Below are 15,915 nucleotides of genomic sequence, written 5' to 3' on the forward strand. Positions count from 1 at the left end.
GAATATTTAATTTTTTTAATTCTATCATATTTCTTGATGCAGTTCTCCAAATTTGTAAAGTGGCAAATGTTACGTTCCTTTCTTTGAGATATCACACATTTAATTTCGATTTAAATTTTTTAATATTTCCTATTAACCCAAGCTTTTCTTTGCCCTAAAGTTCAAGATTTAGTTTATTCATATTGGTTGTTATGTCTGTAAGAAAAGTTAAATCGGATACCCAGCTATTTATTAGGGATACGTTGCAGACACCTGATGATTCCTAACACTATAAATTTAAAGAAATACATTTTTGTAAATCCACTTTTATTTGTCTTTTGATATTTTCCTACACAGCTCACATTCTACGAGTTCTGGAATATCTGAATAACCGGACATCTTGGATAGCTGACATAATTCCCTTCTTATTTTTGGCTTCTTGATATAACACTTCTGATGAAGCAAACGTTGTTTCTCCACGTTTCCGTCCCCAAAGAGGTTTTTGTGATTTCAAGTATATGTGCAGCCTTAAATGATGCAACCTTAACAACCTTCATTTTATTTGCAGACTTGGTGGGCTTTTCAATTCTTTCAATTAACATTTTCTTAGATTGCTGTTAGGAGGTTGCTTGGCAAAGGTACTTATAAGAGTCATTCATTTTAAACTGAAACAACCCATTATGACCTCAAAGATGACGTATATTAAGAGTAATGTTACCAGGCAACGTGTAATGTAATGGCTCGCAAATAGTTGCTCGCAAGCGTATGTTGTAGCGCAAAACTACGAAGCCTTTAATGAAAATCAATGTTTCATGACATGGTGTCCGCCGATAACATCGCGGCAAAAACATCGCGGACGAAAACGTCGCGGAGAAAACAACACAAAGCAAAAACGTCGTGCTACAAAACATCGTGGGAGAAAACATCGCAAAGAGAAAACGTCGCAGTCCTAAAGCATCGTGGTACAAAACATCGACGTCGAAAATAAAGCGGATCAAAAACTTCGCAGTTTAAAAACATCGTGGTAAAAAATAAAGTATCTACAAATTATCGCATGACAATAATATCGTAGACATGCTTTTTTCAAGTTTTAATAACTGTAAATGGATATTTCCATAATGATTTGTGAGCGCAAGATGTAAAGAAGGATAATTTTTACTTTCACATTTTTTTAATAACTAATAAATTTTTGCTGAAAAAGTAAGAAGGCATAGAAAATTAAATGCAACTTACAGATTATACTTTTCATGAAAAATTACCTGTAAAAACTTTATAAAAATGATTTATTAACGGCCTTTGTTAGTTAACAATGTCAGTTTAAAATTGTATTAAGTGCTATAAGTTGCATTAATTTTCTATGGTTAAGTTTCCTTCTTATTTTCTCAGCAAAAATTTATTAGCTAATAAAAATATGAAAGTAAAAATTATCCTTCTTTCCATCTTGCGCTCACAAATCATTATGGGAATATCCATTTACACTTATTAAAGCATGCCTGAAAAAAGCATGTCTGCGATGTTATTGTTATGCGATGATTTGTAGATACTTTATTTTTTAACCACGATATTTTCGACGGCGATGTTTGTAAAATGCGAAGTTTTTGAACCGCTTTATTTTCGACGACGATGTTTTGTACCACGATGTTTTAGAACTGCGATGTTTTCTCCCACGATGTTGTGTAGCACGACGTTTTCGCCTTGCGTTTTTTTCTCCGCGACGTTTTCGTCCGCGATGTTTTCGGCTGTAACCTCATGACATATGTCATTTGTTTTGAAAAATCTTTGAATTTTCAGGTTAACCTAATTATTGAGAATTATAATTATTTTTCTAATTTCATCTACTGATCGAAATCAATTGTTTTATTTCAGTTGAACATCGACCCATTGTAAAAGTAAGATGTAAAAAATAGTTTTTAAACAAAGATCGAGTTACGATTGTCCAGTTCTTGATGCATAGAAAGAAAAACGAAAAATTGCAGAAAGATGAAATTACGTAAGCTGCAAAACAATAAGTGAAACAGGATGACCATATCAAGAATTTGAAAACTTGCTTCTGAAAATAATTGTGAAGGTAAATTTTATGCTAAAGTTGATTCTCTTATTTAAAAAAAAATTCTGGACTCAGCTATAAAGATTATGGAGAAAAAGTTGAAACACATATTCCTCTTAGCAGAAGAGACACCATAACAGCAATAAATATAGCCTTTAATAATATTTCGCGCGAAATACTGGATAATACGTTTCTGTTACTTTAAAAGTTAATGGAGGATGCAATGAAGATGACTCCAAATAATTTTAAGCTCACCCATAAATATGAAAAGCAAAGTTTCGTAGCCAATGGATCCTAACTCTAAATTTAAAATGCAGTAACGAAATTATTGAAAAATCCAGAAACTATCTGAACAGTCAAATTAGAAATCAGACGTAATATTTTAATTTATTATTAGTCCAGAAGGGTTATTAGTCTCGAAACGGCATTTTATTACGTAAAATGCCGTTTCGAGAATCACTTAAGACGATTGAATCGAGAATCACTTAAGACTGTTGCCACTATTGCCCTGTATTATATTTAAAGAAAGTCAATAATGAAGAATCTGCATGAATGCGTGTATGCTTCTCGCATTGTGAAAACCAAAGATACCTAGAGCCATCTAATTTTGAATAACGTAATCTTTTATCCAAATACGGGCATCTGGAAGTCCGAATATTGAATTTCGAATTTGTTTTAGTGTTTATTTCATGTTTTGTAAAGCCTTAACGAATTTTTGATTAAAAAAAAAAACTCAGCAATTTCAAAGCGAGCAGTGGCAACACTGTAGGGAATAAAACATTTTGATTTCCAGCGCCGGAGACTTTCTATCCGAACGTCTAAAGATATGTTGTTTTTAAATTATTTTTAGCCCAATGTAGCGTTAGCCCAAATGCTTTCAAAACGTATATGTGTCTGTAAATGCAAAAGCAAATCCGTTTGGACTTAATATAAAATCAGAAAGCTTCCAGATTTTATTTTTTTTTATTTAATCTATTTTTTCTAATATACGTTGCGTTGTATATTTATTTTATCTTGCTATTGTTGTTATGGAGAAAATTTAATTCGTCAGCTGCTATTATTGTTATGAGACAGAGGGATTAGAAGAAAAGTTATAGCATTGTAGTTTATGGGAAAAATAATGTTTCCCGATTTTGAAAAAGTGGCTGGGAATAGTCAAGTAACGAGGATATTTCCCATTTCAACCATGTAGTTACTAGATAACATTTACTGTAAAGGTCACCTTTCCTTATAGTTTTCACAAGTTCGATTAATATATTTCAGTTTATTGTATTTTGTATAAAGTATATGGACGAGTAATCAAATAAAATGCAGTTGTTTTTATTTACCAAAACTACACATTATGGAAGTATAACTAACTTTCATTTGACAATCCAGTCGTCTTCGAAATCACTTACAATTAAACTCAACAAATCTGAACTGCAAGTGCATAAAGAACTAAAACTTGTTCAACATGTACGAAATTCCCATCGGATACATTTTTGTTCCTCATAAAATACAATAAATTTTCTGTAGACTGTTTCACAGACACTGAATTAAAGTTATTATTATGTACAGTAAAATGTGTGGATGTGGATGATGGAACCCTGCGCCGTCTTTAATATACCGCTCGGCGGTTGTAATTTAGACGAAGACCAGCGATCATCGACGTTCCTGAATCCAGAATTTGGCCGTCTGTGTTGGTTGTTTAAAATTGCCTGCTACGTTTTCTGAGTAGTGTTTGTAGGAAGAGCTTCTTGTCCATTCCTTCGGATGCTAGGCCTCCTTTTGTTCTTTACCACAACAATCCATTTATCTGGTACCCTGGAATTCCGATGAAACTGTTGGGAAAAGAAGATAATCATTAGAAAGTGTAAAGATATTTAAATAGTCAAGTAAGAAAAAAATAAACCATGCACTAGGAATTTTGCCTGAGCTATTCTTAACTTTTACTACAGTTAGACTTGAGTTAAACTTTATCCTGTCCTTCTTAGTTCTTGTCTCAGTATTCGCTCAGACCAGAATGCTGTATAAAATTTAATGACATACGTAGTTTAAAAAGAGGAGGTTCATCTTAACCGTAGGCCTATTGACGCTTGTGCGACATCATCGCTGCGTCTGACTGAATATTGTTTTGTACAGTTGTGTATATTGTTGTGTTTTACGGGTTCGTGGATTGATGAGGAATCAAAACACAATTTACAGTCAAAAGTCGTTAATTCGGACACCCATAATTCGGAATGATCTATAATCCGGACCTCAAAACTAAAAACTTTCTGCGCATGCGCCGCGTTGACACATGCGCATAGGCGTTTACGCGTGCGCGTAAGACCTTTTACGACTGCGCATATGAGTGTGCGCAAGTGCAGAATACGTTTTCGCGTGCGCGTTTTATGTATAATGGACGTATAAGCTAAATAATTACCTATTTCAGTTAATGTTGATGATTGCGTTGTTCCTTAATTTTCGAATTGGATCCGGCTTATTATTTTTTGCAGACTGTAAGAGCAATTTTATAAAAGTAAGCTTAAACTTTCGATTATATCAAATAGAATTTCCGATATATATTTGTTAATATGTAAAGAATTTAAAGCGAAAGTATGTTTTTAAATTCGAAATATGTTTATCAATTTCACGCTGCTCGGCGCCGCAGCGGGCGCGTAATGAATTGGAAGTTGATCTGTCAGCACTATCCTTATCTTCAGCGCAGATGTTTTTATTTTATTTGACTTATAATTCCTTATCAAATGTAGTATTTCATCTCGATGTGCTCCGTCTTTGATATGATTTAAAACAAGTTCCTCGTCATTATAATTCGCTTCCGATAGCGAAGAAAGTGACAGATGTTATTGAAAACGAAAAAATTTCGATTGACAAATTAGTCTATATTCTCGACACAGCAATTATAGGACTTGAATAGCGGAACTTTGTAACTGAACAAGAAATTATGTCTGTTTAATAGAATTAAAGAGAAAGTATTATCACATGAAACGAAGCAAAACTTAAACAACTTACATTGAAAGAAATGTTTAATAAAGTAAACAAATAAATATTAAGCTTTTTCTTTTTGCAAATTTTGATACCCTTAATCATAATTGTTCTATATTTCATAAATTACGGTTTCATACTTTTAATTTTAGAATTTCTGCATGCCATCTTGCGAGATTTAAACTGATGATCTATAATCCGAAAAAATCGATAATCCGGAATCGCCGAAGTATCGACGAGTCCGGATTAACGACTTTTGACTGTATTAGCCAGTCTTACTCAGGACAGTTTCAAAAACATGTTTACAGTCTTTCAAAAACTATGACAAACAAGCTGAAACAATCAGCAACACAGCCTTTAGGCTATAAACGGCGATGGCAGCTTCAGGGCAAAGCACTAAAGCACAGTTCTAATCTTTGAGCTCAAAATGCGCTTTACGTACTCTCGATACACTGCTACTCTACGTACAGGCAGGGTTTATATAGCTTTTGTCCTTCCTGCCTTTCAGAACATTCTGGGGCAAAGCGGAAAGAATATGTCCTAGAATGTTCTTGCTCCGTCTATTGCATATCGCCAATTTTGTCGCCAGATGGACTATTTTGCGCCAAATCTTACTTCCCTGCCTTTCTTTGTCATTTTCTGGCAACCCTAAACCCATTTTGCGGGGAAGCTACCTTACCGTAGCTGGGCATTTCGAAGCAAAATATTTCTGAGTGGCAATAAGCAAGGCCGGATTAAGAATTTAGATGCTGGATTAAAATTTTAAGTATTTAAAGATTTCTCTGCCCCTACATGCATTTATGTTTCCCCTCCATAATTTCATCCTTCCAGTCTTAATTTTGGGGCACCATACACTTAGTGGTAAAGCTGACAATGGAGACGTTTTATGGTGCTCTCTTTCCTTGAATCTAAGAACATCAAAATAAAAATCAAAATAAAAATTTTCAAATCAATCATATCATCAATAATCAAAATAAAAATTTTGATGGCCAAAACACTTATTTTGCTATGTGTTGCCTGAGTAAGTTAACCGCTGTATAATGGTAAACGTTTTATGAATTTAACGATAATGTAGTCAACCAGCTACATAGCTTTACATTTAAGATCCTCTTGTAAAAAAACCTGCAACCTTTTCCAGGCAGTCAGCCTCATCTTGTAAACAGTTCAGTCAATTATATGAGTTTGTATTACTGTTCGAGCCGTAAACTACTAGGAGTACATAAATAAATAAATGATGTTCCGATAAAAGCACCGGCTTCAATCTGCCAAATGAAATACTTTATTTCTAGAAAATGAAAACTATTTTTACGTACTTACAACAGGTAAATGTTTCAACTTAAGAACGATAAATAATATTTGGCATGTGTCCTCATGACTTGTTCTACAGCATCGTGCAGTTCCATGAAATTCGTAATCACTTTCTCACATATGCGACCATCGAGGTGATTAGTGACACGTTTCGTTTCGTCCTTAAGATTTTTTCTTTTTTCTTTTTATCCCAAAGGGGCAATTTGCTCAGAAGGGCTATTAATTTCGCTTTGGCATTTCTTGTTGGTTCACTATAAACTGCGCATCACTTTTCAAATTGTTGCCATCAAATATTAGAGCCTTGCATTATATTTAAAGAAATTAAATAATGAAGAATCTGCCTGAATGTATGTATGTTTCTCGCACTGTGAAAAAACAACGGTACCTAGATGACATCGAATTTTGAATAACGTAGTTCTCCACTCGAATACGGGCATCTGGAAGTCCGAATTTGCAATTTGTTTTACAATCTATTTCATATTTTGTGAAACTTTAATAAATTTTTGATTAACAAACTCAACGATAACGATTTCAAAGCTAGGAATGGCAACACTGGATGGGAAAAAAAAAAAAAAAAAAAAAAAAAAAAAAAAAAACTGAAATGTTTCAGATTTTAAATTACGTCCAAAGGGGCGTTTTCCTTTCTTTATTAAATATCATGTTCCTCGCACTTAAACCATAAGATCCAGTGCAACAGCAATATCGCAAAATAGTTTTAAAACGAGCATATCTTTAGAATTTCCGATACAGAGACTCACGCGCCGGAGATAAAAATGTTTTTTCTGCACAACGTTGCCATTGCTCGCTTTGAAATCCTTGAGTTTGTTAATCAAAAATTCGTCAAAGTTTTAAAAAATAGGAAATCGATCATAAAACAAATTTCAAATTTCAAATTTGGTCTTCCACATGCTCATATTCGTTGGAGGATTACGTTATTCAAAATTCGATGACTCTATGTACCGTTATTTTATGACAATACGAGAAATATACATACATTTACGCAGATTTTCATTATTTAATTTCTTCAAATATAATGCAGGACTCTAACATTTTATGCCAACAGTTTGAAAAGTGAACCGACATTTATCCGTCCGACGCAAAATGCGAAAACGAAACTAATAGTCCTTCGGGATTCAAATCCCTTTGGACTAAAAAAAAAAAAAAAAAAAAAAAAAAAAAAAATTATCTCCAGCGCTCGAGAGTGTGTGTCGAAAATTCTAAAGATAGGATCTTTTAAAATTATTTTGTGATATTGATGTTGAATTGAATTTTATGATTTAAGTGCGAAGAACATGATATTTAATAAATAATGTCAACACCGAAAACGTTAAAGAAACGCCTCTTTGGGCATAATACAAAATCTGAAAGCTTTCAGATTTTTAAAAAAAAAAGACTGGTACATTTCCATTTTGCCAGCGCAAATCTCGCTAAGCAGACTGTATTGGCGACAACACACGGTATACACATAAAAAATGTTGACAAATGTTAATTCTAAGAATTTTTTATTTTGAAGGTATAAGCATTTTAATGTCGCATAAAATTTTGTAAAAAAGCCTATAAATAAAGACAATAAATTTGTAAAAAGACATTAATTTAAGAATTTACTATGCTTTTATGGTACAACATCCTAATTCTCCGGTTCATATCACGTGACCCCAAGTGATCTCATCTCACGTAAACTACGCTACAAAAACCTAATTCTTTCAGTAATTATCGACATTAATTTCAAGTTAAATATTAATTTGGAATACAAGTTTAAATGCAAGAATTATTTCAATTCGTACGAATAGCTTACTCAGAAATTATATAAAACCGCAGTGCTTTACTTCACTAGTGCATTCTCATTAGAATGGATGAATTTAAACCCTTGACTTTGCCTTTTCTATTTTTTCGCCGTCGGGTGAGCGGTGTGATTGCATCCTAATTGGCTTAATTACCGTCCGCGAATGGCCTTAGGGCATAAAATTGAACTATCTGGTAAAATTTCCACGTAATTGTATGCCAGTATTGAAAGAAACAATCAATCTGATAAGAAATGGCTGCGACTTGTTTTGAAAATTTGAAAATGCGGAGTAAAAGGTTACCAGCGAGGATATTCCGTTCGGCATCGGTTGTACCATTATTGGAGACTTTATCGCCTGCCCCGACAAAACGGAAAAGGTACCAAAAACTTTACTTTTAATTTCCGTTTTCTTGGGACTTGCAATAACACTGTCATGTACAATAGGCGCGTTTTCAACAAACTGTCTAGAGTATAGTGATTTAAAGTCTTCTGTCGAATTGTCAAACTCAGTTGAAGCTGTGTCCTCAAATTTTATTATCAATCTGTAATTTGTCGTTCCTTTAAGTGCATTTTCCCAGCAAAAGATTACACGAAGCTTCCTATGGATGCTATCTCTTGCATAACCATTGTGCACTTACAACGAACATCTTCCTGTGCATACCAACATTCTTGTAAATCTCTATTCCTTTTTGGTATGGTTTATTTTATTACGGCAAAGCACGGGAGGGCTATCTGCCTAAAGGGAGGGATGTCTTCTTAGAGGACCTTTCTAAAGGAAACTGGCTCGTGTACACGTTACACATGGGGAAAATCCCGAAAACGCTCATGCTGCCAGCCCGTTCGTCTGGAATTAAACCCAAGGCGGAATTACCATTGTTTAGCGACTTTACGGCTCAGCCGCTGACGGGCCTATTCCTTTTTGTAGCGCTCCATGTCGATTGTGTTCTTCTTGTTACTTATGCTCACTTGTCCGACATATAGCCAGCTCAAACCCACAAAATTCCTCGTTGGCAACAGCCTTGAGCACCTCACAGGTGACAGGTCGCCAAAACCTGGACCCGCGTCCTGGATTTACCTTTCGAAGTTGGATGTACCGGGCTTTAGAGGGACCCCTCAGTGGCGGCGCCGACTCCACAGTCCCTGCCCGGCTTTATACGTATCCTCAGCAAGGGCGAAAACGTTGAAACTTAATACAAAATACGTCGCTCTGTCATTTTTGCCTCGGGACACCTCTCCCTCAGCATCAATTAATTCGTTTCGGTGCCTTACCTTACTCCGTCAGTCCCCGTCACTGGGACTATGAGGGCTGAACCCCCATCGAGAAGATCGAGTAAATCTACTATTTCGCTCCACAACAGCCAAAGGAACAGACACGACAGTACCAGTACGGTCCCTGCCAAGCCTGAGCCAACCTAAGTACAATACTCGGGTTCTAGTCCTGTGAAGACTGTTTATATACCCCAGTGGTTTGAAACTGCCTAGGTACAGATCCTAACCAGTACTTCCCAGAATTCTCTGAGTCAACCTCCGGGGAGAAAACCTCACAGGTGACAGTGCGATTTAGCTCAGTTTTGCCATCCCTCTCCTTTTACACGAAACCGCACGAGAGGACTTTCGGCTCGCCGCATATTTAGAGGCCGCCATGCCGCTCGGACACTATACATTTACAAATATCCATACCTTCTCCGGTATCCGAACCAGCGGCAGTCAGTTACCACCAGGCAGTAACCACTATACCGGTTGAGAGATCGTTTAAGTTGTAATGCGGTTATGAAATGAACTACAGTAAAAATGCCATTCCTACCAGGTTAAGTAAAATTAAACTTTCTTAAATCGGAACATTTGTCTGTTGTAAGAACGTAAAAGTATTTTCCTTTTGCAAAAAATAAAATATTTTTGAGGGCATATAAAATACTGCGCTTTTGTTAGCACACCTTATAATTTAAAGTCAGCTTGCGTTTATGTTGGTATTTAAATAAATATTAAAAACAATGTTATTTTTGAAAGTTTTATAAGACCTTGCTACTATATAACTGTTTAGTTTTTCAGTTGTTATATATTTTAGTAGACTTGTCTTCAGCGGATAAATAATTATAATAATTAACTGACACTTTTTCTCACGGATTTTAAAATTTTATAATTGTTTTTCTACTTAAAAGGAATTTTATAAAATAATATAGCTAATTAATGTGCTGAATTATTAGAATTACAATAGAGGCACTTTTGAAATCTATATAGCTAGATGGAAACCATGAATTACATTAGAAGTATACAGTACATTTCATTTAAAGTACTTTTTTCGCATGTAATTTTATCGCAATGTATGTACGGTGTCCATACGCATGATTTAGTAATCATAATTTTGTTTTTATATTTAAAAATACTAGAAATCAAATTGTTCTTATGAGTTGAATACAGTTTATTAGGGAATCCCTTTTTAATAAATATAGTAAGCTAGATCAGTACTTTTACATAGCAGAGAGCCAATCAAAATTAATTTTGGCAAAGGAGGGGCTATCTTATCTAGCCAAGAGGTTAAAGTTTGAATGCATCTGCAGATAGCTGTTAAGTTGAACAACCAGTTTAATTTCATACAACAAAAATTTATAGCTAATTTTACATTTAACCACAATATCTATGTTTTAGAAATTTTTCAGCTAGTGCTATGATATTTTTTTGAATTTAGAACAGGTATGTACATTTCTCGCCCTTAATTGCTCAAAATATGTTTACCAAATTACAAAGGAAAGAAAACTTGTAGAATTGCTATTTAGAAAGAATGATACACAATAGTAGGCCTTTAACAAGAAGTTAATTGGTCTGAAAGGATGACACTTGTTATAAGATCATTGTACTGACTGAGATCTGTATTCCAATAGCCTCGTCTCTAGGGCTATAAAACACACGAGCCAAATTCCTACGTAACATCTGTAACCTAATGTGCCAGTCGTCAATAGACAGGTTCAAGTGAAAGCATGACCGGCATCTGTGCATTCCCATCGGTATGTAGTTAATTGCCGGTCTTTGCTAATTATTAAGCTTCTCCACCAGTATTGAAGGAGGACAGAGGAAGAACACCCCGTAGGACGGTCCGAGGACCTCCCATCCCTCTTCCCTTACCATGAACCTCTCGAGAGGAATTTCGGCTCACCGTGCATTTTGAGCACTCCGTTGCCGCGAAGATGCCATACTCTTAAAAATATCTATGCCTTCTCCAGGATTCGAACCCGGCCTCATCGATACGGCAGTCAGAGTCACTAACCTACCGGTTGGAGAAAGTTATCAATAGCGGGCGATTCTACTTCAGATCCTGATGGCAGGCAGGTGATGGCTTCGGGTCCGTATTTTTAAAGCTGCAGTGTGCGGCATCTTCGGTCGAACCATGCCCTTCGCCTAATAAGGAGGTTTAACACGTAGAGTCTCACTTTCTTTGTAGCATAATCTAGTGAGTTCTGGAGGAATAATTCTCTTGTCTTAAAACTGTAGACAGAGAAAGTCAGAAGAAGGCGGTAAATAGCCCTTTTATTTTAACACAAAGAACTAACAATGAACCAACTTGGGAACCAACTTCTGGCTTAACTTAAATACGTAATGATGAACTAATTCAAATGTGCTAGATTAGCCTGGCGGCTCACGGGATAATTTAAACGCGCAGGAAAGGCTGTGCTTTGTAGAAAACCGGCTAGACAGGCTAAATGGCTGGAAGCCCTCAAAGCCACAGAATCAAATCGATAACGGTCACGGTGTCCTGAAGTAGGCAGAACATGTTCTAAAAAGTAACTTGCGTAACCTTCGCTTAAACTGCCCTTCATTCTCCTTCAATCTGAATAAACGCTGGCTATCTCATTTACATTCTGGCATGAAAAGCGTGGGTAAAAAGTGAGTGGCAGAAAGGCCCTAAGGAACTATTAGTTAAAGTAAATAGATAAAACCTCGCAAACAAACTAATTAATAAAACCTTCCTATTTGCATTCATTTTCAGGGTGGGGGTACAAATCTTGGCTTCCTTACTAGCATCGAACATGGTTTTAAGTTTCGAACATGAACTTTAAGTTTCGAACATGAACTTTAAGTTTCAGCAGACTTAATAAAATTTACTGTGGTTATAAATTTAAAAAGAAATCTTTAATTTCTGGCTTCGATGAAAAGAACTAAACATTCGTTTGTTTGCAGTATACAAATTTAAAGAAGTGCCAACAATCTCGCGCGTTGGGGATAAAAATGTTCTATTTCGAAAAGTGTTACTACTGCTCGCTTTCAAATCGTAGAGTTCATTAATCAAAAATTTGTAAATTTTACAAATCTAATTAATCTATATATAAAAAAAGAATGCTTGTTTGTGTGTTTGTTTGTTCGCGTTATTGATTTATGATAAATTTTTTGCCACATTTAATCGACTAAAATTGAATATAGGTGAAATATTGGATGGAACTTTATCTTTTATGACCATTTTGATTAGAAAGACAAAAATAATTAAAAACTGCGTGGCATTGTTGGTGATGTAATTAGTTTATTTTTCTATCGGCGTTTTTTATGTGGGTTCCATATCGCATCAGACTGAAAAATGTATGACTACGAGTCGCATTGTTTGCATCGTTATTAGAGAAGGATTAAAACGATATCGTTGTCTATGTTGTTAGGTACATTACTCTCAATCTAAAACTGGCATCGGGTAATTCCACTAGTAAAAAATATAAAAAAAACTTTACTGAACACTTCCGAATATTGGGCTTTTCATGAATGCTGGGACCCTCTTAGCAAGTGGTCATTGCCATTTAGCGGATGACATTCATTGGTAATGGATGTACTATGCGTGTTCCCTAACGGTTATAGTTTGGTCTGGTTTACTTTGATTATGGCAAAGCCCTCGAAGGCTATATGCCTAAACGGAGGAATGCCTACGTGAAGAATTTTCTTAGGGTAAACTCTTTCGCATACACGTTACACAAGGAGAAAACCAGGGAAACACCCATGCAGGCAGCCCGTTGGTCGTGATTCGAACCCTGGACCGAACTACCAGCGTTTAGCGACTTTACAGTTCAGCCGCTGGTAGGAAAGAATCTCCTAATGAGAGGTTTGACTGTATTTGCAAGTTGTAAAGAAGAAGGGTTTACCTGCACTGAAGTGGAATTTGATGATGGATTCTTCACTTGTCGAACTGTTCCCAAACTTGTTATTCTCACTTGCTTGTTTCTATTATCTGTAGCCAAAGCTATTTGGCTCATCTGCGAACGACTGGATTTAGGATACTTCTTTGTGTATAAGGTAGTCGATGCTGAGTGATGAGACATGTGAGGATAATGATGAGGCTTGTGCACTATGATGGGTACTATTTTTGTTTTTTCCACAGGCACATGTATTACTTTCGTCTTGACAACAGGAACTGGTACATGTACAGGCACTGGTACTTTGTGATGAGCGATGATAAAGTTGGTGTGATGCTTTACCCTGCAATTACAAAGACATGCTTAAGTTTGTCTGTCATGGAAATGCTAAAGAAAAGAAAAAAGAAAGAATTCAGTTGCTAATAATTAATATAAAAGATTGGTTTCTGAATGGTTTCTGCAGCAACATATGTGATTCTGAATTCTAAATTTAAACCTTCGAAACTAGTCCTGCTAATTGACGAATCTTACACTGATTCTTGTTGCCTTAGCATGCGCTATAAACATATATGACTGTTAAGTTATACCCCAAAAGGGCTGTCGTACTCGAAACATGATTTTGCGTTGTTTCACTTTTATTTCGAGTCTGTTGCCATTTGCCAAAATGTAAGATATTTATCTTCCATGTTAAATCTGTCAGTTACCGATTAACAAAGTAAGCTATTTAAAAACAATACATATTAGCTCTTAAGAATATTTTTTTTTTTTTACTTTTTAATCTAAATGATTTAAATAAAAATGCATTTCTTATGATATATCTAATAAAAATATTGAATATTTATTTATAGAATTAGTAAATAATTTTTTCATTTTTGAAATATGTAGACGTTTATAATAAATATAAAAAGTTCTCGTATTAGTTTAAATATACATTCCTCTAGTATCCTATGAAAAGTTTCGTGATTTTATATGGATCATTTCTAACGATAATCTGTACTCATAAACAGTATTAAATTTTAGAGAGGCCTTTCGGATGGATGACCATGAACATCTGAATCGTTTCAGATTTTTACAACAGTTTTTTTTTATCTGCTTACTTACGCAATTAATTGATATCGTAACTGAAAGATTTTAAGTAAATATGATACAATTCCTCGAAAATAAACAAATATAAATTTTCTCGGTCTTGGCCAGTTAAAAAGTAAATAATTTATTAAAAAAAAAGAGGGGAAAGAAACCTTAAGGGTTGCTTGATGTTTAACATTTATACCAGGAGACCAGAAATACAGCAATACTTCACATAGTCCGGCTTTAATCACTCCGGGTACATTATAAACCGGACTGAAAATTTCAAAGCAAATTAAATTTTAATTGAGCAAAATAAAAATGAATTCTTAAATGTCAGCATGCAAAGTTATTTTTGAAAACACAAATAATTGTTCCTCCTTTCATACAGTCAGTTTTCTTTCGTGCGGTTTACTTTTATGCGATTTTTAAGTTATGTGAAATACAGCACCTATTTTAATACCTTCTATGGTTAGCCTTTGCACACGTATGTAACTAACTATACGCAGAACATTCCTTCTTAAGCTTAACATACATAGCCACGTCTCATGAAGACAAGTAACATCGACTGTTAAGCAACTTAGACTCCTTTCAGAAGGTGGTATAAATGTTATAGAGGCATAGTTATAAGGCATAAAATGCGAGAGTTCCGTCCACACCTGCGAGAGGGTCTGAGCCGTTACCAATTAGAGAAGCTAAATTTGCGCATGCGTGGATTGTGCCTACAGCTTTCCCACTCTGTTTTCCCCGTTCAATAGGGTTCGCGCCTTCCACCAATTCTTATACCAAGTCGGCATAAGGTTGAAAACTTCGAATTTTATTTTAAAACCTCTAAACTAGATTTTTGTGACGCAGCAAGGTCTGGTTACCTAGCAACGAAACTAGGCTTAAACCACTTATGATATTTATACCACCATTTGAACGGAGCCTTAAGTAACATCGAAGCGAAGCTGAAAAACTATACAAAATGACTGAAACGATTGCAACTTTGTCAGAGCCTTACAATTTGCATAATGATGAAAAACGCAATTTATGTCTGCAAAGAAATGTGTAAAGCGAAGGTCAGACAAGAAAAGAGTGCAACCTTCATAGAACAAAAGATGAATTACAAAATGTTATTTTTTAATAAAAACATTTGAATTTATCGGTAGCGTTCACCAGGAAGTAATGTTGTTTTTGGAATCAATTACCATTTTTTTTGTATGAATTTAATTCCTTGATCAAGCTGGCTTCAAACAGACTGGGGTAGTGTCAGAATCGAATTTTTGTGTGGACTATGCGATGTATTACTGTACGTATTTCACTTTAACTTTATTGGTAGTAAGTCTGAAGGTGTATAGTATCGTGTGAAATATATTCGCAAGGGTTTTGTTAATATGCATGAAAAAAACCCATTGGCAATAACAAGTTTGTAGACAGTGGCAGACTTTAAGATGTGGGAGAGTGCGACAACTCATCTAAACTTTTACTGTCCCATCGTCTTAAGATATGCTCTATATTTTAATAAATCTTTAATTCTATGGTCACTATTTCCTAATGTTATTTTGTGGCATTTATGTTTAAATTTTACTACCGAAATGTTACTTAATTTAATTCCTACTTTTCTCCTTCTTTGCGCCCCGAGGTCGCTCATTCCAGAATTTATGTGGATTTGAATGGCA

The 15,915-nt window shown here is 35.1% G+C and overlaps 1 protein-coding gene across 2 annotated transcripts in view; it reads right to left on the reverse strand.

Moving 5' to 3' along the window:
* Positions 1–3,325: 3,325 nt before the first annotated feature.
* LOC118192417 (uncharacterized) overlaps positions 3,326–15,915 on the reverse strand; it is a 50,481-nt gene continuing 37,891 nt past the window's right edge. For both annotated transcript variants that reach the window (XM_035363383.2, XM_085812637.1), the window contains exons 3-4: positions 13,199–13,532; positions 3,326–3,846 (exon numbers count right to left, since the gene is read on the reverse strand). In XM_035363383.2, the coding sequence (XP_035219274.1) occupies positions 3,727–3,846; positions 13,199–13,532 (454 nt within the window). In that variant the 3' untranslated portion in view covers positions 3,326–3,726. The remainder of the gene's footprint in view (positions 3,847–13,198; positions 13,533–15,915) is intronic.

This window comes from Stegodyphus dumicola, chromosome 3 (assembly GCF_044657685.1).
Source record: "Stegodyphus dumicola isolate Sdum_Otavi_A_Nest chromosome 3, ASM4465768v1".
Classification (NCBI taxonomy): domain Eukaryota; kingdom Metazoa; phylum Arthropoda; class Arachnida; order Araneae; family Eresidae; genus Stegodyphus; species Stegodyphus dumicola.